Here is a 24307-nt window from a genome sequence, read left to right as displayed (position 1 = left end):
ATGCTACCTGCGTGAAGTGACCCTTTTGAGGGAGCATTAACTTCAAAGGGAGCATTTATTAATTATTTTATTTTTTCAGACCTTAAAATGTAAAAAGTCAGCATATTTCATAGCACCTGTCTCTCAAAATTAAAAATGTTCTGCCTATAGTTTATTACATTATATATATATTTTTTGACCCAATAGGCCATATCTATGAATAGTTTTTTATAAAAACAATACGCCATATCTATAGCATTTTTTATAAAAACAACTTTGACAAAGGAAAAATTTATAGACTTTGCAATAGTAATGATTAGTTCATCAACAACTCCAACTCCTTCCATCCTGTTGTTAACTCCAAAGTCAATCTATTTGAACATTGTTACTTTTCTGGGTTTAACGAATTAAAATTTATCTATGATGTTGGGGTTCCGCCGAAAGAAGGTTCCTTATTTATTGTTCTATTGCCAAAAAAAAATTGGGAACGGCTGCTCTGAGGTATTTAGATTAAAATACCAAAGTTTATAACTAATTATAAAATTATATTTTAATTGTTAATTTTAACAAAATCATTAGCAAAGCGTTCCGATAAAAATTACTGAGCTTTTTGGTGCTCCCATAGAGCCAGAAACACTAAATTTTGCCATATTCCGGTAGTTTTGACCATACACACAGAGTAGTGTGATTAACACTTTTCGGTCTTGATTTGGAACAACAACATTCCTCCATCACTTATGTTCAATCAAGTGTTGATAAGGCGTCAGCTGTTACTGATGCACATAATTCTCGTACCATAGAACAACAAAGCATTTATTTTTCATTTCGAAGACTTTTAAAGTTTCATACTTGAAAAACTCGTTCCATACAGATTTCAGAAATAATAATATATTAATAAATATAAAATATACTAAAAGTTTTTAAATATTCTAAAAAAATCTAAAGGCTTAAAATATTCTAAAAGTTATTAAATTTTTTAAGAAGTTGCCGATTTGGCGACATTTTTCCACCTAGATGAAATTTATCAAAAAAACTGCCTTATTCTCAGTTTTTGCAAATTTCATGAGATCAGATAATGCAGCATTGGGGTAAGTTTTAAAATATTGAAAAATTAGACAGCAAACGATTTTCATTTTCTTAAAACTGTGTATTTTCTCCATTTTGACGTTTTGCACCATTTTCAAAAGAGGCTTAGACATCGAGGACTTTAGAAAAGCTTAACTTGACCTAACAGTTATGAGTAGCTGTTGCAAAGTCGCAGCAGTTATAAAAATAGCATATTAGTTACAAAAAAGCTTCATAGCATTTGACCACGGAATCTTCAAAAAACAGCCTCAATAAATGTAAATAAAGATAGTTACAATTCAAGTAATCGCAGATTTTAATTTAATAGCGTTAATTTAATAGATATATTTAAAAAACACTTACACTTTTTCGTAACTGTATATTTCATCTCAAATGTGGTACAGAAAAACAAATATTAAAAAAAATGTATTGAACTTGTGTTTGCTTTTAGATTTCTCTAATAAAAAAGATGTTAATTTTTATATTTAATTTTATTTATCACTGTGTTTGAAAATGTATAATTTTGAGACAATATTTTTCCTCAGTTAAACGTGTTAACTATTGTGCAATTTCCATAATAAACGGAAGAGCTTTCAAGAAAATAATGAATCACATCCTTCCACACTACTAAAAAGCAAAAAATAGTTTTTCGAAAGGACAGAAGTATTTGAAAAAGAATTTAATAGCAGAAATAAGTGACATTTTCATTTGTAGCTCTAATACTTAAAAATCTAAGTTAATATCCACTGTTTATGCACTAAGAAAAAAGGTATGGTAAAAACTATCAGAATATGGTAATATGTAGGGGAGAGTGGGATCAGTTGTAACATTTTTTACTTAACTATTTTTAACTAACAAAAAATCCAATATATTATTAATATTAATTGACAGACGAGTAAAGTAGACTATCCTCTACTAGAACAAAAATAAATACCTGATTTTAAATATTATTATATTAGTTATTAACAATTTTGGACAGTCGTGCACTTGTTACAATTATCCCCACTTACGAGGTCAATTGTAACAGTTCATAAATTCAACTAAAATATAGTTAATTATACATATTATCATAGTTGTGAGATATTTTTTTACTGATCAAAAATAGTAGTGATATTTTAGGAGTAAAAATAATAATGAGCAGAGACCTAAAGGATTAAACTTTTAACTTTAAGGGGTTAAAAATTTTAATTTATGCTGTGAAAGGTGACAAATAAAATAATGCACATGCAACATAATATAAATGATATAGGAAACTATTGGTGGTTCTTAAAGAGTTAAGTAATGGTTTGTAAACATAAGATTATTTATTTTCAGCTGTTACAATCGTCCCTTTACTTATTGTTACAATTGTCCCCAAGACGCCATTTCAGCTTCATTTGTTAAAAACAATGCTAGTTAATTAGCAAAACAAATGTTTTTTTAATTGAAATGTTAATTAAGGTGTCCACTTACATATTCGGTTACTAATTTTTATTTGTTTAAACAAAATTACTTTGTTACAATATAATATTCTAATACCATAAAAAGTACTTGCGTGGCGTGAAAATATCTTTTGTGATGTAACTCTTTCAAAAGTACATAAAAAAGGTTGCCATCAGGGGTGTACATGTAGATTTATTTAATACACCTTGTGCGCCACCTAGGAACCAAATCTAGAACCCGACACTCGAAATTTTTGCTCTGTTACAATCGTACCCTGTTACAATTGACCCCACTCTCCCCTACTGTGTTTCTGGCTTTGTAGGAAAAAAAGCTCAGCAATTTTTACTGAAGTGCTTTGGTAATGATTTTGGAAAATTAACAATAAAATTACCGTACTTTATAGTAATTACATTTCTAACAAAGTAAATAAATAAATATAATAATTTTGGTAATAAAAACCAAAATATACGGTATTTTAACTATTTATTTGGTAATTTATTTGTTAATATGGTTTAATGGAAATTCTCGTCTATTCTTATTACTGGACAATTTGAAAAAATACAAAAGTGAAAAGTAAATTTGACCGAATAAATGGTTTGTATGGCGCATGCTAATAAAGTATCATGATAAAATTATTTTACTACGTTTATCAAGTTTTATCACATTTTATTGTTACTTTTACCAAAATAATTACCAAATCGCATCGGTAAAAATTTCCAAGCATTTTCATGTTCCTTTAGAGCTAGAAAACATAGTGAATTTTACCATATTCTGGTAATTTTGACCCACATTTTTTCTCCGCGTACATTATAAAAAATCTTTTGCATATAGGGTAAAAATTAGAACTAATAAGAAAGTATTCAAAGTGTGCTATGCTAGATATTTATTTACTAATAATTGTTTAGGTTGTGAAGTAATGCATAAAATTTCTTTTCGTTATTTTAAAATAATTATTAAGTCAATTAAAAAAAAACTGCAACTTTTATTTTAAGTTCAACAACCAGTTGTACTAATTCTATAAAAGGTAGGATCATTCATTTCATTTGTCTCATTCTTTTTTCATTTGTCAACAGTTTTAATAGCCGCCTTTTAAAACGCATAAATTAATGCCAAAGTTTTACAATAACTCTTAGTTTTAAAGGAACAACTATTAATTTAATTGTCAAATAAGAACTCTCTGAAGAGAAACTGTTTGAAAAATATATTTTTTCTAAGTATCTTTAAAAGGTATAGAATAATATAATAGGTTAAATATCTTAAATTGAATATTCCAACAGTATTCGTTATCCCACATTTTGTAAAATTCCTCCGATTCTTTTAATATTTTTTTTTTCTTCATTAACTTACATTCATAATAATTCATATCTCCGTAACAATCAAAGATTTACGAGTCACATTACGAGTCTTATGATTTACGAGTCACAGTTTGAATATCTTCCTTGTAAGTACAATTTTGTTATGTTACTAAGAACCTAACTTTCTGCAATGAGTTTTGAGAAATTTCGTCGCTACAATAAATTAGAAATCATTCTTGAAGCTTTTTAACTAAATTAAAGATGCAAGTAAATCTAAGAAAATGATAATTGTTTTCTTAAAAATTTGAGTTTTACATAATATTGCATTGTTAAACGCTCTTCTCTTGGTGAGTTATGCAAAGAAGTTCAGTTTAAAAATTGTATTTCTAACCAGTAAATAATTAATTTAATAATTAGAGTTCTTTAGAGAGTGGAATTCATTTTTAGTTCAGGTTGTTTAGTATTCATTGTTAAGTAATTCGTAATATCATTTTTTTAAAAACCTTCATAAAAAAATTTTACATAAAAAATATATTCTTTAATAGAAACTAAAAATTTTATATTAACAACGATTGTTTACTAACAAATAGGATCATATTGTATTGCATATTCTCTGTAAAAATTCCAGATCGGCTTACGGCAAAGCTTAATGTCGCATCGTCCGTTAAGTTTACAGTAAAAATTTATACCATAATTTTTACAGTAATATTTATTTAATAACAGTAAATATTAATGAAACAATTATGATGCATCTAATTTGCTTTGTTCCATAAAATTTTATGATAAAATTACCGACAACCTGAGTGCCGGCACTTTTTAACGTAATTTGTAACAGTATTTTTCTGTGCAATTTTTCAAAGTAAATGTTTTGGTCGATATTTTTAATACTTTTCATTTTTAATTATAGCTTTTGTTATTTTGTTTTTAATTATAACTTTTAATCGATGTTTTTAATACTTTTCATATTACTAAATTTATGACTTCATTTCATTTTATTAATTTATTATGGTTTGATTGTTTAATTTTGTTGGAACAGTAGCGAGTTACTAAAAAATAAACATTTTATTTTGAAATATTATTGAGTTATTAATATTAAACTAAATACAGTTTAAAATTGTAAAAAAATAATTATAAAAAGCAAAACTTCTATTCATTTAAAACATGTGCTTAAAAAGCGCAACTTTATTCATTATTTATTTTGATAACATTCTGAGTTTATTAAGAAGTAAAAATAAAATAATTTTGAAATGTACATCTGAAAATTTAGTGTCTATTTTAAATTTGAAATGCATAATACACTCTATTAATATACTATTTATTATATTCAAGGAATGTTATATGCAAAATTTCATTTTCGAAGTTACTTTCAAATAAGCTACAAATAATTGCATTTTAAAATTAAAATAAAAATAGTTTCCTTATTGTAATTTTTATTTAAATATTGATACTAATAATCTCATACGGCAAAACTAATTTTAAGCAGTAACAAATTTATTTTCTAACTGGGAACTAAGACACATCTAGTTTAACTTTCACATTGAAATTGTTGATGGTTTAAGATGAAAACATTTTCAATAATCTTGAGTTAGTTTCTTGATAAAAATTTAATAAATTAATTGATCAATTAATATTTGAAAAATCAAAATAACCTATTTACTAAATTTAGAAAAAAATTACATTTTTAAAACCAACATGAATGTTGTATAAGAAAGAGAAGAAAAATAAATAGCCCAACAGAAACATAGAATTTGTATCTAATTCAATCCTAATTGATAGTCATTCTCAATTTCCTACAGTTTTCAGACAGCGTACTTTTAAACAGACCGTGAAATGATTGGCATGAAATGTAATTTTAACATGTTTAAGTTGTATACAGGTAACTTTAAACAATTTATAAAATAATTACACAATATAAAAACCGTAGTAAATATGAATGAAGTAACTATGAATCAACGTGATAAAAGTTAGTATAACTTAATAATAATAAAGTGACATAATAATTTAATGGTAAAAAATTAAAACAAAATCTTTTTACTTTTTGCATACATTATTAAATTTTTACTATTAATCTTCTTAGCATTAATCAGAAACAAGATAACTATCATTATAAAATTATTTCTTATCATTTCTTTTTTATAAAAAATGCTTTGAGACAAACTTATTTATCTTAGTTATTGATGTTATTGTAATTATATTTAAGCTACTTCAGTAGTTAAAAACTAAATTGATTATAATTAATTAATTTGATGTTCATATTTATTTAACTTTAATATTTACAGTTATATAATAACATTTACATTCATTAACTTTAGTATTTACATTTATATAACATTTACATTCATTAACTTTAATATTTACTATTATATATAACATGTTTATATTAAAATAAGTATGTTGTTAGGAGTTCATTTCAATAAAAATTTTATAAAAATTCCACATAAAGTGTGTTTTTTAGTCAATTCCACAAATTTTTAGCTCACCAATTTTTTATGATTTTTGTTTTCACTGTTTTAAGGGCTAAGCATAGCCCGAAAGTCACGTGTTGGACATAACTGTTTTATCTGGCAATTAAGTAGCGTTGAAATGTACTTAGTAATATACTTCTTTAAATTTAAGTTTGTTTAATATATCATGTATTATATTGCTGTTCTGTATAGGATTTTTTTCTTTCTTTTTTTAAAGATGTTTACCTTATCATCATTTTGGAAATAATCATTAGTGTATTACTTCATCGTTTTTTCTTATTTTTAAGATCATTTCCAAATATTTTTTTTTTAGTTGGGTTTAACAATAAAAAAAAAACGGCTTTTTGTAGCGATTCAGAAAACCGGAAAAATCAGTTATCCGGAATAGCGATGGTCCCGACCGTTCCGGATAATCGGTCCTCCACTGTATTATATTGCCTCATACTACGTATTAGGATACATTGTAAAATTCATTTTTTAACAGAACAAAGCTATTTCACTTTTCTTAAAGAATGCTTTTATTATCTATTCAATACTTCCTCAAATTTTTTTTCTCAAGTTCAGAAGGTGTACGCGGAAGTTTAATGGGGAAGTGTTTATGCGATGGTCGATGTCAACATATAGTGTTAGTTCCTTGTAGACACGTGCAGGCCTTAATCCATTAAGTTCATCTTACTCATGAATAACTATTGCCAATGGACAATGGTCACACGAGAGAGCACTTACAGAAAGTCAAAAATGCCATTGTCGTGGTCAAATTTCTACACAATTGAAGCAAAGTGCGTAGTTTGTTTATAACATTAATGTCAATCGGGGTTGAAAGACAATTGATCTTAGGCATAATGTTTGACTTAAAAAAGACTCATGATTTAATTTTTTATAGACAATATAAAGTTTTAATAAATAATTATAATTTATATCAATAAAAATAAATTATGAACCTTAAAAGTATTGTGATTTTGATGTTTTTCTCTTTTCAAACATTATATTTACTAGCTTCAATGTTATAATTTAAAATTATATACAGTATATATATTGTACTAACATATAATAAAATATTAAAAAAAAACTTAAATATTAAATAGAAATATTACAGTTTAAATAAACATCACAAAATATCTCTAAGTGATTATTATTTTTGTTTTGAATATTGGTAGGAAAATTAAATATATTTTAATGCTTTATTTGCGTATTCAACATAAACTTTTGACTCTTCTCAATGACACAAGTGAACACATTTTTTAAAAACTTTAACGATTTAACGATTTTTTGTTTTTTTAAAAACTATAACGATTACAAACATAACGTTTGAACTTTTAACTGGGCTGGTTTCAAAAACTATAAAAATAACTAATAAATTGAACATAATCATCTAAAAAATGAAATGCACATCATTCTTGTTTCAAACGCGATTTTTAAAATGGAAAACGATGTAATTTTTGGTCCAGATTCTACAATGGATATAAATTTTTACGGTTCCTTAAAACATTTTCTCATTTCTAAGAAATTCACCATTTTTTCATCTCATTTATAGTCAGCAGAATTTGAATATCAATCAAGTTTTAATCAAGTATTTAATGTAAGAAAAAATTTTTTTATCTAGATTTTCAAAACAAGTGATATAATTTTAAAGTTCTTTAAAAATTTATAAATTTTATGAAATTTTTATATGATATATCGTCAGTAACTTAATCATTGGTTTCCTTAAATTAAATTAACACCATTTATGCAATTTTATTAAGTTGATTCATCAACGCTATCTCTAAAACACTTCGGGGATATGCTTTTGTTAATATGATTAAAATGTTTACCTGGATTCCACGATACGAGAGGACACATTTTTGAGGCTGCTTTGAAGTTTTATGTTCTTTAAAAATTTATAAATGTGATGAAATTTTTAAAACTTTTATATGATTTATCGTTAACAACTTTATCATTAGTTTCCTTAAATTAAATTAACATCATTTATACAATTTTATTAAGTTGATTCATCAACGTTATCTCTAAAACACTTCGGGGATATGCTTTTGTTAATATGATTAAAATTTTTACCTGGATTCCACGATACGAGAGGACACATTTTTGAGGCTGCTTTGAAGTTTTATGTTCTTTAAAAATTTATAAATTTGATGAAATTTTTAAAACTTTTATATGATTTATCGTTAACAACTTTATCATTAGTTTCCTTAAATTAAATTAACATCATTTATACAATTTTATTAAGTTGATTCATCAACGTTATCTCTAAAACACTTCGGGGATATGCTTTTGTTAATATGATTAAAATTTTTACCTGGATTCCACGATACGAGAGGACACATTTTTGAGGCTGCTTTGAAGTTTTATGTTCTTTAAAAATTTATAAATTTGATGAAATTTTTAAAACTTTTATATGATTTATCGTTAACAACTTTATCATTAGTTTCCTTAAATTAAATTAACATCATTTATACAATTTTATTAAGTTGATTCATCAACGTTATCTCTAAAACACTTCGGGGATATGCTTTTGTTAATATGATTAAAATTTTTACCTGGATTCCACGATACGAGAGGACACATTTTTGAGGCTGCTTTGAAGTTTTATGTTCTTTAAAAATTTATAAATTTGATGAAATTTTTAAAACTTTTATATGATTTATCGTTAACAACTTTATCATTAGTTTCCTTAAATTAAATTAACATCATTTATACAATTTTATTAAGTTGATTCATCAACGTTATCTCTAAAACACTTCGGGGATATGTTTTTGTTAATATGATTAAAATTTTTACCTGGGTTCCACGATACGAGAGGACACATTTTTGAGGCTGCTTTAAAGTTTTATGTTCTTTAAAAATTTATAAATTTGATGAAATTTTTAAAACTTTTATATGATTTATCGTTAACAACTTTATCATTAGTTTCCTTAAATTAAATTAACACCATTTATGCAATTTTATTAAGTTGATTCATCAACGCTATCTCTAAAACACTTCGGGGATATGCTTTTGTTAATATGATTAAAATTTTTACCTGGATTCCACGATACGAGAGGACACATTTTTGAGGCTGCTTTGAAGTTTTATGTTCTTTAAAAATTTATAAATTTGATGAAATTTTTAAAACTTTTATATGATTTATCGTTAACAACTTTATCATTAGTTTCCTTAAATTAAATTAACATCATTTATACAATTTTATTAAGTTGATTCATCAACGTTATCTCTAAAACACTTCGGGGATATGTTTTTGTTAATATGATTAAAATTTTTACCTGGGTTCCACGATACGAGAGGACACATTTTTGAGGCTGCTTTAAAGTTTTTATGCATCCAAAGAAGCATGTATCGATACATGTATTCCATTTAGACGTGCAAACCTCACAACACTAGCCGAGGTAAAAATGTATCACACAGTAAAGAACACTAATCATAATCCATGTCTGAATGTGATGCAGAATCCATCAGGCGAGAAGATTGTATTTTTGCCTGACGTCAGAAATGTAGAAGAAAAATCATTCAAAAATTGAATGCACGCGATAATCTCACCAGAGTGCGGCGCAACGAAACAAACATAAACAAAGACAGAAATCGATAGAACGCTATGACGGACAGCAGGACACTAAACAACGTAAGAGAGAGAGTCCTCTTACTCTGGAATCAAAACGGGGACATGCCTGATCGGAAGTGTAAATATCGCACTTAAAGTAGATCAAGGGGGAGGGAAATAAAGACAAGAGAAAGAAAACTGTTAATCGACACACAACTAGTTAAAAGAGAACGAAACTACTCAAGACATAGGAAGTAAACAGAGCTTACCTGGTCCCTTCGTCATCTTGGATGTTGCCAAAAATTCGAAGTAAAAAAAGTATATTTAGCGGAAAAAGTCTCCCAGAAAATTGGATTCAAATCTTCTAAAAAACTGATTGTGAGTTCTGTGTGTAATCATCAACTTTTTTTTCAAAGTATAAATTCCTCGTGCAATCCACAACTGTTCAGAAACAGGGTATGGGCTATCGGCAGGAACTGCCCGTTCAAATCGCGGAGCCTATTCCGGCCTGATACCTTTTGTAAATTGTGGTTCAAGACAGGTGATGACTGTGAACCAGCCGGACGGAGAGAGTAGTCTTCTGTTTTATCAGCATGTAACTCTTTCTTCAGATTACCGCCATGGTTAACAACTTTTCCTCCCCCCATCTCGCCATGTGGGTTTTCTCTCTCAACATCAACGAAGGGAACCGGTTTTCCACTTTTGTTACGTCACGCGTATTGGTGCGAAGAAATTAATATAAAAATAATAACTATTAAATGCATAAAATAAAATGAAAACACTTCTTCTATTATCAAGGTTATGCTTGCCTTCTTGTGCAGTTAAATGACTTCATTTTATTATATGTGAGTGTTTGAAAAATTACTTTAAAGAATTGGTAAAAAGTAAAATTAGTTTTTGCTGATGAGAATCGTTATTACCTGGCAAAAAATCAATGAACTCCCTTACACTGCGCTAAAAAAAAAATTTTTTTTTTTTGGTTTTAATTTGAGTTTAAGAGATTTTAAAAGTAATATTTCATCATTGCTTCGACATTTAAATTGTTATAAAACTTAATATATTAGTGATACTTTGGATTTTCATAATATTTATTTGAAATTTTGAAGCAAAATTCGTGTCTGGGTTAAGCCCAGACACCAAGTCTTGAGAAAATGTGTAATAATGTAAATTACAAATTTATAATTAATTTAAATTTTATAAAATTTTTTATTTGAATATGATTTTTATATCTAAAATACATTTAGTAATGTAGATATATTTGTCCCTTTCCTTTTTTAAGAAAAAAATATAAAGGAATTAGTTTGCAATGTAAACAATAGTTTAAAAAAAGTCATAAATGATAAAAATTCTATAATAAATTAGCGAAAATAGCTCATTTAAAATAAAATAAAATCAATTAGATTTGAAAATGTTTTCAATTGCATTAAAAAGGAAATAAATTGTTTAAAAAAATGCATTTCTTACTTAAAATGAAGTAAATGATTTTAAATAACAATAATATTTAATGCAATAATATTAAATAACAATAATATTCTGAAATTTTTTGCGAAATTGTCTTTCCAAGTTCAAGTATGCATTCAAGGCAAAGAATGCAAGCATAGAAAATCTAAAATATTGATTATAAATTTAAATGCAGGATTAAAAATAATTAAAACGAGTGCAGCAAATGTCTATGTCACATATGACATATGTAACATGTTCTTTAAAATATTCTACGTGTAAATAGAAATTCATCAACAAATAGTAATCTGTAATATTTATCTGCAATAGAAGTTACAATCACTAGTGAAATAAAAACAGTTTCAATAGTTTCATCGAAAGAAACAATAGTTCAAAAATAATTTTGATAATGTTCAGTCAATTATTTCCTTTAATAAATAAATTTCTGCGATAAAATCAACGTTAAAATAAAACAAAAGAATATCCCTAATCATTTATTATTATAATAAAGGTTTCCCATTTTCGAAAGGTCTTATTTGTTGCATTAACATGCGACACCAGTCATTTATAGGTGATAATATCTAGCATTTTTAAATGGGACCTAAATCTCTGGCTTATTTTCAAATAAACTTATAAATTGACAAGGTAATTGATTTCTTATAGTAATGCTTAATAAATATATGATCTTCATACTTACGGAAGAAAATTAACAACTTTTTTACCCTATAATAACGGTAAAAAAAGTCTTTATTAAACCTTTTTCTGAATTTTATACGGAATATAAAGCAATAATACAATGTGAAATAAGATTATGACACTATCTTTCTTGCTTGATAACTACGAAATTGATTTTCATTAACTTACATGTAAATCATTATTTGATAGTATTTATTTGGGAATAAAGTGATAATTTTCACTTAAAATTGTGATACTATTCATAAACTAACAAGGGAAACTAGGGAAGTGTGACTCGCCAATTTCGAAATAAACTAGTGGGATGTATGCCTTATGAGGAATAATTTTAGGGGACAACATTCGTTTCGGCCCATAGAAGGTACTGCGAGAGATAAAAAATAATAAAATATAGAAAAATCGGTATTTTATTACTTCAATGCAGACTATTAGTTATTGTAATTGTCTCATACTCCGATTAATTTTGTGGTACTTTCATGTACTATATAATGCATATTTATTGTCAAAATTGATTTCGAAAATTTTATATATCTGTAGGTTTTCAGAAAAACCTGTTGAGTTAATTTTAAAAAAAAAATTGGCATCAAATTTTTTAAATTTTTTTTCCCAAAAACTTTCCAAATTAATTGGAGTATGTAATTGCAAATCAATTAATTAATTAATAATTAATTAACAATTAATTAATAATTAATTAACAATTAATTAACTTCCTGATTAATTTATTAATTAGCAAACTAATTAATTATCCAATTAATTACAAATTAATTGGATTATGAAACAATTGCAATAACTAATAGTCTGCATTGAAGTAATGAAATACCGATTTTTCTATATATTGAATTACTTTTTATCTCTCACAGGACCTTCTATGGGCCAAAACGACTGTTGCCCCCTAAAATTATTCCTCATAAGGCATACATCCCACTAGTTTATTTCAAAATTGGCGAGTCACACTTCCGAAGTTTCCCTTGTAAGAGTTACGATTAATAATAATTTCTCATAGAAATTTAGATATTATGTTAGATCTTATATTGGTTATCTTAGAAAAGTAGTCATGTTCTGCAAATTAAAATGAGTCTTACAAACAATCCTGTAGTGAAATAAATTGACTTTATTAAACATGATATTATTAGTAATTCATCCGCATTTGGCAATGCTCTATATTTATGTGATGTTTGGCAGCTAGAAATGAATGGAGAATTTTACTTATTAAGTCGTGTAATAAAAAATGGTTTCAGATAATTTGAAAGCTATAGAATTTACAGATAAACTTAAATTTGAAATTCACTAAAGAGAAGAAAGAAAGAGAAGGAAAAAAAAATAGAAATAAAAATTTATTTTATTTGCCCAAAATGTATTATTTGAAATGCTTGTAATCCTTTCAGTTGATGTGATTAACACTAGAAAGACTGAAACTTAGTATATATCTATATTGTCCAAAAACAGTCAAAATGACTCCATTGTGAAAGAATAACTAATATGTAAAGAAATTTGTTTAATTAATTTTTAATATTTTTTATATTATTTACAGTTATATAACAAGTTATTAGTAAATATTAACAATAAAAAAATTTACTTCACTTGGAAAGAAAATTTTAATTTATGCATTATTATTTGTACATTTTTTGCAAATGAAAATTTAAATATTAACATTGTAATTTACAGACGTGGAGCAAATTTAAATGAGACTTCTTTAATAGCAACAGAACGATTTTTATTTTCGTTGTCATAGCAACAATAGAACTTTATCTAGAATCTAAATAATTGTTTGACAGTGTTTAGTTCTTTGTAAGTTCTTTTTTAACAGCTTGAATCATGAATAAGTGTAATGTTCCCAATGCACAATTAACTTTTTTACAAAAAAAAAAGGTCGAACCAATTGAAATTTTGCGCAGATTACAGGTACAGTACGGCAATGATAATTTTGAGAAATTGAAAAGGTGGTTGCAAAAAATTACCGTCACTTTTCGGTTAACGGGTGCAAAGAAATTTAACACTTTTTTTAAATTTTACTTAAATGTACTGTGTTTAAAAAATAAATAATATTAAAAAAAAGTTGCAGCTACATGTTTTGGCGACTTTTCCCATACGCTAGGCTAACGAAAAGTACCAAATGTCCTAAATTTAGGGTAACCATTTTATTCACTCTTGTCCTAAAAATGAAGAAAAAATGTTTTACCTTTCAGCATCTATAACTAAGTAAAGTTTGATTTAATTTTAAAATTTCATTATGTTTAATCTAAAACAAGTTTTCTCTTCTCAAAATATTTAAAGGGGTTTCGATATCCCCCCCTCAGTATTGAAATTGTATTAAATAATTCTCATAACAATTTTTTTTAATTATTTTAAGAGCAATTTTAAAATTGAAGGTTGATTTTCGCTAAGAATGTGAGTAGCCACAAAGAAAAAAAAAGTGACTCGTATTATGTTTGTTATAAAGTACAGCGTGCAAAAGAAAATAATAATAAATAAATAAACGGATCAAGCTGAATACTTTTAGAGCTAATGATCGAATCTTTACGATCTAGAGGACTCAATCTTAATGGTTCAAAAGGGTGATCACAAAAATGCTAGTTAATTTGTGCAGACGCTATTAAAAATTCTGCACAATTTATGCGAAATAATTCGTGCAGAAGTTTGAAAGAAGTCGCATATTTAAAATTTGATTTCTCAGGAACTATTCGACCAATTTCGCCCAAATTTTGAATTTTGCCATTTAAAACTGCATTCTTTAAAATGGTGTATACATTTGTACACCTTACAATTCAAATTGTTTCGACTATTATTAAATAAAATAATAAATATTTAATAAAAGTTAAATTCTGCATAGAATTATCTTGAGATAAACAAATTTTATAATTGTGCGAAAAAATTTAACTCGCTCAAAGAGGTCTTGAATTATGATGAAATAAGTAAAAAGCTAAATTAACATTAAGGAATTCAAACTCCGCTCTTCTGATCAAACTATAGGCACCAGATTGCGGCTACTACTCTCAATATTTTAACGGATACATATCCGTTAAAAAAATGTATGTTTATTCCAACGGATACATATCCGTTAAAAAAATGTATGTTTATTCCGAGCAAGTATGATTTCGGGTCTGATTTCGTAACTTAAAATATCGTTCGCTCTAATTTATTAGCAAATTTGAAGTCACCCCCTTGAACCATTAAGATTGAGTCTTAGAACATGAAGATCAGAGTTATCAAAAGTTATTTATGTTGGTCCACTTATTTTTTTTGCGCATTATACATAACAGTTTCAATCATATTGGTTTTCTTGCAAAGAAACTGAAAAGAATCAATTTTCTGTGCATTTATATTTAAAAGAATGAAAAAATAGCTTTAATTTCGCTATAGCTTAATGTATCAGTGCATTTTGTAATATCCCTAACTAAAATATCTCAATGCCTCACAGTCACAGCATTACCGTGCAACACATTTTTACAAAACATACTCAAGCTAGAGCGTAAATATTTGTGCTCGGGTATTTTTCTTAAAATTATAGTTTGTTTACTTTAAAAGGAAATACAATTGACAAATAATGGCCTTGAAAACGTCTCTTCAGCATTGTGAATGTTACACATGTCATTAACATGTGTACATATAACCATAATTTATTTTTTCTCATCAAATCTTCAAGGTAACTGTCACATGCTAACTAGCCTAAGTTTTGCCTAACCAAATCTTCAAAGTGTTTGTTAATAGTCTATTGCCTCGCATTATTTAACTCAATCTTTTTTTTTCTCCAGACACTATAATCTATATATTCTATCTTAAAAATTTCAAAGATGAATGGGGCACTTCGCATAATATCTATAAAATAATGAAAGGAAAATGTTGCGTTAACCTTCAGACTATTTGATTAGTACACAATCGCAAGAAAGCGTTAAGTGAGATAAGTGGAAGGACAAACAATTTCAGGCAGGTCTTACAAGGGAGCTTAACAGACCGGACAAAGTAGAGGCAATTAATAATTTTAGAGACTGTTAGCTTGATTCTTATCCTTCCATACCCGTTTGTCACTTAAATATATTCTTTTCAAAGGTCATTAACGAGGAAGAGAAAGTTTAAACTACTTTTGAATAATATTGAATAATATAGTACTTAAATATACTTAGATTGAATAACTGATAATAATTGTGAAACTAATGCTGAACAGAAGACAAATGTTTTATTTTTAAATGCACATTTGTTCTTCAAATTTTGTAGTTGAAAATGTCTTGCAAATATTATTTATTTAATGCAAAATTTACGATTGCAAAGAAATTAAAAAATAGCGTTGTGAGCAAACAAGGAGTACAATACAGCAAAATATTTTCGTGCGTCTCATATATCTAATCTTATACGCCGAAGAACCATTGAATTATGACCTAATAGCATGTAGGACCACCTTTAGCCCTCAAAACTGCTTGCACCCGCTGTTGCATTGATTTCACAAGGTGCTGATAGGTAGTCTGAGGTATCTGGTACCAAGCGCTCACCAACTGGTCCTGCAATTCCCGCACATTGCGACGGGGTAGCGTGGCAGCACGAATTTGGTTTTCCAAGTAGGACCACAAATTCTCTATTGGATTAAGGTCAGGTGAATTTGGGGGCCAAGACATGACTTGAAAGTCACTGGAATGTTCCTCGACGATTCGATCCTTATGACATGGTGCATTATCCTATTGGTAAACACCATCCCCCGCAGGAAAACCTGTTGCCATGAATGGGTGAACCTGGTCTGCAACTATGTTCAAGTAGCTTACAGACGTCAGGAATTGTTCTATTGTTCTATTATGGGTCCTAATGTGCCCCATGAAAACATTGTTCCTGGGCGAGAAACCATGAAAACCTGGGCGAGCCCATTGTTATAGATGGAAAGTGGTCATAATGTAATGACTCTTCGGTGTATATGTTTTTTCCAAATAATATGTATGATTACCAATATATCCAATATACAATTAGAAAATATATGTTTTAATTTTAATTATTTATATTCAAAACTTTCATCTTTTCGACATAAAAATAAGCTTACCATAAATATATTTTTCAAATAAGTAATGTTACAAGTTATTTTGACTAGAATTTCTTAACCCAATGCAAAGAATTGCATCAATAAACTTTCTGTTTCAACCTTGCTTTAAATGCAAATTCTTGGAAGTATTGAATTAATGTCTAGAAGTGGTTGTTTATTATAAATTTATTTATTTTTCTTTGACGAAAATTGTTATAACTTAATTTTTTTTAATTTATTCGTTTAATTGGTCATTGGACTCACCAATTACTGCAAAATGTTTAAAAAAGCACATTTATTGCAAAAATAACATAAACCGTTACTGGTCCGGCTAATAAATTTTAATATCCATAAATATATTTATTGAGTACATTTGATATACAATAGCGAAGGTCAAATGAGCACAGCAGCATTTTTTTTTCTGAAAAAAACAAACAAAACACTTTAGTGTATATACTCTTGAATTTCGAGGGCGAGTTCTTAAATACGAGTAAACGTAAACAACTATTGAATAACGTGTATCAATGTTAGTTCTGTATTATAAAAAGAACCCTTACAATAGAATTACAATTAAAATTAAAGTTTTCAAAAACACGAATATCCAAAGTATGAAATATTCTATATTTGTAAAGGTATCGATACAAAGAGAAAAAAAAACAGTCAAATTAAAAAATAAAATTTTTTGACGTAATAATAAATCACAAATAAGTTCTATTAAATAGAATACACAATACACTTTTAGAATAAACTAGCAAGCAGTACTATATAATTATTTTTAAGCATAATATATATATATTTTGTATTAAAATGATTATTGTTTATCTCAAACATCTGCTTTTCATTTTATATTAACTTATTTGAAAGTGCATTAAAGTAAGTTATTTTAAAATTGATAAATATTTTTTACAGTTGGTTGATGCGTCATTTTACATCCCTAAAAGAGAGTTTTCATTTGTAAATCGACGATAATATTAATCGGTAATATTGTTTTTAGATGAAAAATCTTAATAATCACGTCACTATCTTTTACAAGAGTAGAGATAACAGAAATAATAATACATTTCTTTCTTGTGAGTGATTAATTAACGTTGAAATTAATATTTTTTAATTAAGATTAATTTAAACACTGTAATTACATTTTTAAAAATAAAAGTCAGCAAAAGTATTTTTCTTATATTACATCTCTTTTAGCCAAATCTGTTCTTAAGTTACTCTTTAGGATAACGCCGACGTTTTAACTAATTATTGGCATTTAAAACAATTTCTGATATGAATTTTCTCATGAATCAGAAGTGATTTCTTTTTTTTATATACTTAAACATTTTAATAGGTAACAATTTTTAGTTTTTAATTCGTCTAATTACTATAATATTGCCAGAAATTCATAATTAAAAAACACTGCTTCACATGATGATGAAATATTCCTGATACTATTTAGTTTCCTTTAAAAAAGAGCCAAAACCAATGAATCTTTTTACATATAAAACTATCTCAATTTATTCTATTTATGAACTTGATAATTATTTTCGAAAGTATTATGATTAATACCTCACATTTAAAAATACTTTTAAACAACGTATAGTTTTAATAATTCACAAAAATGAATGAAATAGGAAGAATTTATTAATTAGAACATTATAGCTTTATTATTATTACAACATTTTCGATTAATTACAACATTATAGGTTTATCAGAATTAAAATAAAACAATGAAGTAAGATTAAAAATTATCATCATTTTGAATTCATAAACGTTTATTGTTTTGCTTTATTGTAAATAATGTATTAAGAAACACTGCTTTCAATACATGAATAAACACATTGTTTATCGATTCTCTAATAACTTTGTAAGATTGTGCTGATATATCTTTATGTATATATATGTATCTGTATATACATGCATATGTATATATATGCATATAAAACAATATCTTTATGTAAGATTGTGCTAACATATCTTTATGTATATATATGTATATGTAAATACATGCATATGTATATATATATATATATATATATATATATATATATATATATATATATATATATATATATATATATATATATATATATATATATATATATATATATATATATATGTATGTATATAAAACAATATCTTTATGTCAGATTGTGTTAACATATCTATCTAGTTAGTTATAGTAAGCATAGTTAGTTATAGAAACACTGCTTTCAATCTATGAATAAACATATTGCTTATCGATTCTCTAATAACTTTGTAAGATTGAGCTGATATATCTTTATGTATATATATGTATCTGTATATACATGCATATGTATATATATATGTATATAAAACAATATCTTTATGTATATATATATATATGTATATGTATATGTATATATATGTCTATGTATATAAAACAATATCTTTATGTAAGATTGTGCTAACATATCTGTATGTATACATATGTACATGTATATATATGTATATGTATATATATATATGTATATGTATATATATATATGTATATGTATATATATATGTATATGTATATAAAACAATCTCTTTATGTAAGATTGTGCTAACATATCTTTATGTGTATATATGTATATGTATATATATGCATATATATATATGTATATATATGCATATGTATATATATGTGTATATAAAAATACGTATATGTATATATATGTATATGTATATATATGTATATGTATACATATGTATATGTATATATATGCATATGTATATAAAACAATATCTTTATGTAAGATTGTGCTAACATATCTATCTAGTTAGTTATAGTTAGTCTAGTTAGTCCCTAAATCATAAACAATATCTAATATTGGGAATGTTTACTTTCATTACTATTTGATTTCAATTTAAGAAATAATTGCCTGTTGCAAAATGTTTGCAACAAAGAAATATTTCAAAAATTGCAGTTATCATAATAGCAGTCATTTCTCAAATTAACGAATCACATGAAAGCAAAAGTTGAGTTCATTTCCTCCTCCGTCCACCCTTTAGAGTAAAAGTGACGTGTTTATCAAAAGCGGGAAAAAAAGAAGAAGTAGGCATATTTACCTGAAAATGGAGGAAAGATATGGTCATGGAAAATAAGGAAAAAACATTATTTTTTCCGGAAATAGCGTCGTTTTTATTCTCTTATAATTCGCATCAATAAGTTTCATACATCGGAATGAGTTTGATGGTCAGCTACCAGTCAAGGTCGAGACACGTAACGTCACGTGGTTTCCTCGTCCAGTCTCTGTGACACCAAGGCAAGCAAGAAAGAAGAAACTACTCATTTCATTTAAAGATATCGTATTTCCCTCTTTCTCTTTCTTCTCTTAATCAAATATATATATCTCTCTTTTTCTTTTATTCGTTTGATACTGATGGAATTTTAATTCAAAAACTAGGTCAACGATATGCAAAGAAAATTTGTATGAAATATGTCATTTATAGAGGATAACTTGTAATCAATAAATTAAAATTGTATGTTATTATGATATCGGTATACATTAGCCTAGAACAGAAAAAAAAAACATGACTGTTAGTTCTAGTTATAGTTATGAAAATTTTGGAACTAATCTCCTCCCTACGATATCAAACAAAACCTTACCCACCTAAATGACATTATTATCAATGACAATAGGCTGGGATAGCCTAGTCGGTAGGGCGCCGGGTCCATGTCCGAGAGTTTGTGGGTTCGAACCCCGCAGGCCGAAGACTCCCCGTGTAGTAAAATGGTGACTGATGCACGTTAAATCTGTCGAGTCGCATAGTCCTCCATGTTCCCATAACAAATCAATACCTCTGGGGGTGCTGAATTGGAGATTGATCGTTCTCTGATTCAGGTCAAAATTATGATGTGTGGATGAATGAATGGATGTATGAGTGGGTCACATCCTATAAACGGGTGTGGCAGAAGTTAATTCCTGGCCATAGATGGCGCCACTGGAAAACAAGAACAATCGCACCCCTATGCCTTAACAGGCATACGCCAACAACAACAACATCAATGACCAATAAAAGCAACTGAACCGTAAACTTAACGATTAAGTGGATGGACAGACTGATGTCAGTTATTTTACTGTAAATTTAAAATGGAAATTCTAATGTAGAGTATATTAAGCTAGTCATACGCATGGCTATCTTTATTTAAAGAAATTCGGACCCAAACTTTTCCCTACGCTATCAAACAAAGACCATTCATACCTAAGCGATATTGTAAATAATGACGAATAAAATCTCATTAAATTTTCTTGTCATTTCAAGTTTTGCTTGCAGTAATATAATATGTTAATGTATGCTGATGTTAATAAAAAAAATGTATTATGTTATACATAAAGAGTAAAACTTTATCAATTAAGCCAACATTATAAGGTATCATAACTTTGATATACATTAGCCCAGAGCCGAATCTAAGCTTGGCGGTCCTCTAAGCAAAGTGGCAGTTAATGAGGCCCTTATATATTTAATTATATTTACCATTCATCTTGAACAAACTGTCAGTATTTTTTTTTGTTGATTTATAAATATTGTATTAATATCACTTGGCTGTTGAGCATATTATTTCTATAAAAACTTAAATGCAGTTGTAATTATGATTATAGCCAATGCCATGGTCAACGGATGCGAAGAAGACAAAAGAATAGATGGATTGATGAAATTGAAAGGTACCTCAAAACCTTAAAAATAAAAAATCCTAAAGAAAGAACATTAGACAGACAGCTTTGAAGAAAAATTGTTTGGTAGGTCATTGCCCAACGCGGATTGTAATACCAGGGAGTTAAAACACGAACTGTAGTACCAGGAAGTGAAGTAAAATAAGTAAAATATATTGATAGAGATTATGCCAAAATGTAGAATTTATTTTTCATCTTTGGCGGAACAGAAAATTCACTACAGAAACACATTTCACACTTATTCATTTCACTTGTGAGAACGCTAAAAATCACTAAATATTTCTTCTCTGATAATGTTAACAATTGAATAAAATTAACTAATCTTTCACACTCATACGCACACATTTCCAAAAAATTCGAGCTTTTTTTTAATTGAAAATTTATCTCACCTTAAAATTATTATAAAAATTTGGACAATTGCTGAATAGTTGTAAATGGAAAAAAATAATTGAAAGATCAGATTAGTAATTGAATTGATCAAAGAAAATTTGAATAAAAGAAATTCTAACTCTAAAATAAAATAGATGGTGCAATCGGTCTTAGTTTTGGTTAAAAAATGATGTGCGATACTAATCTAAAACCTCTACAATTTAGTAATCACTTAAATAAAAGAAGAAGAAAAGAAAATGCTAAAAGAAATTATGTGCTGTTTTTCGCAGCATATGATTAGTAATAATTATAATTTGAGTAGAATTGTATGTCTGCATAGATTTTGAATCAAATTGCTTGTAAAAATATATTTTACAGTGATATAATTACTTGTATAGAATTTAAACTACAAGATTTTTAGTGCTATTATTATTGTGGTATTTTTATGATCAAGATCAGCGTATCATTAGTGTATACATACATTTACTCTAATGAGTTTTCCACACAGTCACGACAATCTATAATTAAACCGGTTTTAATACCAATAAAAAATCTTTAGTGTTTCATTCGACAAATTATATCTGAATCTAAGTTAATGTCAAAATGAAATGGGCAATTTAAAAGAGTGAACAATGTAATTCATAAAACACTTCCATAAAACAAGTTACGTATTTTAATTCTAACATGTAGGCAATTTAACAACCATAGAATTTATGTAACATCGATTCAAAACAAAGAAATATCACTCATTGATTCATATTTAATAATTTAACATTTTTAGCTCTCAACGTTAAAGATTCAGAGGACTTCCATTTCTAGAAAGTTTATAAATTTACAACTGTTAACTATTTTCAGGAGTGTTCTGACCTTAAAATACTCGAATGTGAATGTAAATCGGATGTCTCTTAAACATTTTAGCATATATTTTTGAAGAAATATTTATTTATTTATTCATGCAGCCTTAGTACAAAAAAAATTATGAAATGCATAAGAATGTATTAAAGATTATTCGAAACTCTTAAAATCGTGGTAAATATGTGGTATTTAAACCATTCAATTAGTAATTTTCCTGTTCATATGGCTTAACATCTTTTCAAATCATCATTTCTTCTTTTCAAAATTATAGTTTCCACACATGTATTAAAAGATTCAAAACAAAAAATTAACCATATAGATGGTTTTAAAGCCATGCTCTAAGGTATCATGATAAGATTGCCAAATTTTATGTCATATTATGAAACCATATTTCATTGCTAATTTTATAAAATATCAATAACAAAGCACTTCGTTATAAATTACCGATCTTTTTGGTGTACCGATAGAGTCAGGAATATGGTAAATATTACCATATTCTAATGCTTTTTACCATACTTTTCTTTTTCAATGTAGTGGTTCTTGACACTTTTTAAAAAATCATAGATCAATGACTTATTAAATTTTTTACATGTTATTTTTTAAATTTTCTTGGGTTCTTAGGTCATATTAAAATTTGACGTCTCTTGTCTAAAAAAGAGACTTCAAAACTTAATTACGACACGTTGTACTATTTAACATAAAATAAAGACATTGTTGAGCCTGTGTATCAAAAAGAAATAAGTTGAAACTAAATAAGTGATAAATGAGACTCTTCTTTGGATAGAATTTGGATCTGACACTTGAAAATGTAACTAAATTGCTTTCTACAGTTTAAAAAGTAAAAATATTGGCCTCTTTTATAATTCTTGTAAAAAGTTTTACATTTTTGCGTACGTTTATTATAACAGTATTTAATGAAATCATCATGATATGCTTTTTAATTTATCGTGTCCAGCCTTTCAGATGTATTCAATTTAAGAATAAGTTTAATAAATGCTGACACGCGAGTGTTATTGATTCGCATTAGATATTACGAATGCACCTGAGTTATTGATTTTTTCCCAGCTTATAAAGACTCTCTCATACTACTTTGCAGAAAACTAATGAACTGTAGTTTATCAATTTTAAATTTAAAAAAAATTTAAATCAAGTCGTTCATAAAACATGTTCATGCAGTTCAATATAATTTGAGCTTTCAATTTTTCATGAATGCATGTAAAAAAAAATTAAACCTTTAAGTAAATATCTAAAAATTTTAAAATCGGAAGGCGGGTAAATATATCACTGTTTTAATAAATAATAATTTGGGAGCCAAATTAGTTAAATATTTTCATTGATTTTTAATTTCTCGATTCTAAACAACAAGCGATAAAAATCACTTAAAATGTCACTTGCAATTAAATGTTCTCGTTATTAATGAGAAAGAATGACTAAAAGTCAGTGGATTGCTCTGTTTTCAAGATAGCCTCGCAACAATTATTCTCGTTATCTTAAAAATCTTTCCACTCAATGAGTAAAAGTTGGCAATTTTATTC

General features: G+C 26.9%; 1 protein-coding gene across 3 annotated transcripts in view; it reads right to left on the bottom strand.

The window, feature by feature from the left end:
* The window catches only part of LOC107454901 (patched domain-containing protein 3), a 127013-nt gene that overhangs the window by 45389 nt on the left and 57317 nt on the right, over positions 1-24307 (bottom strand). The window contains exon 1 of one of the 3 annotated variants that reach the window (XM_071182904.2): positions 19942-20140. The exons of 1 other annotated variant lie outside the window; for it this stretch is intronic. Coding sequence is in view for 1 of the 2 variants with exons in the window: in XM_071182903.2 (XP_071039004.2) it covers positions 10028-10043 (16 nt within the window). In the remaining variant the exon portion in view is untranslated. Of the gene's footprint in view, positions 1-10027; positions 10578-19941; positions 20141-24307 lie in introns of those variants that run through there. One more of the 3 variants, XM_071182903.2, reaches the window with a different exon arrangement.

The sequence above is a fragment of the Parasteatoda tepidariorum genome, chromosome 7 (genome assembly GCF_982258835.1).
Source record: "Parasteatoda tepidariorum strain Cologne lab strain chromosome 7, Ptep-v5.0, whole genome shotgun sequence".
NCBI classification, from domain to species: Eukaryota; Metazoa; Arthropoda; class Arachnida; order Araneae; family Theridiidae; genus Parasteatoda; species Parasteatoda tepidariorum.
This window is presented reverse-complemented; position numbering and strand designations above follow the sequence as displayed.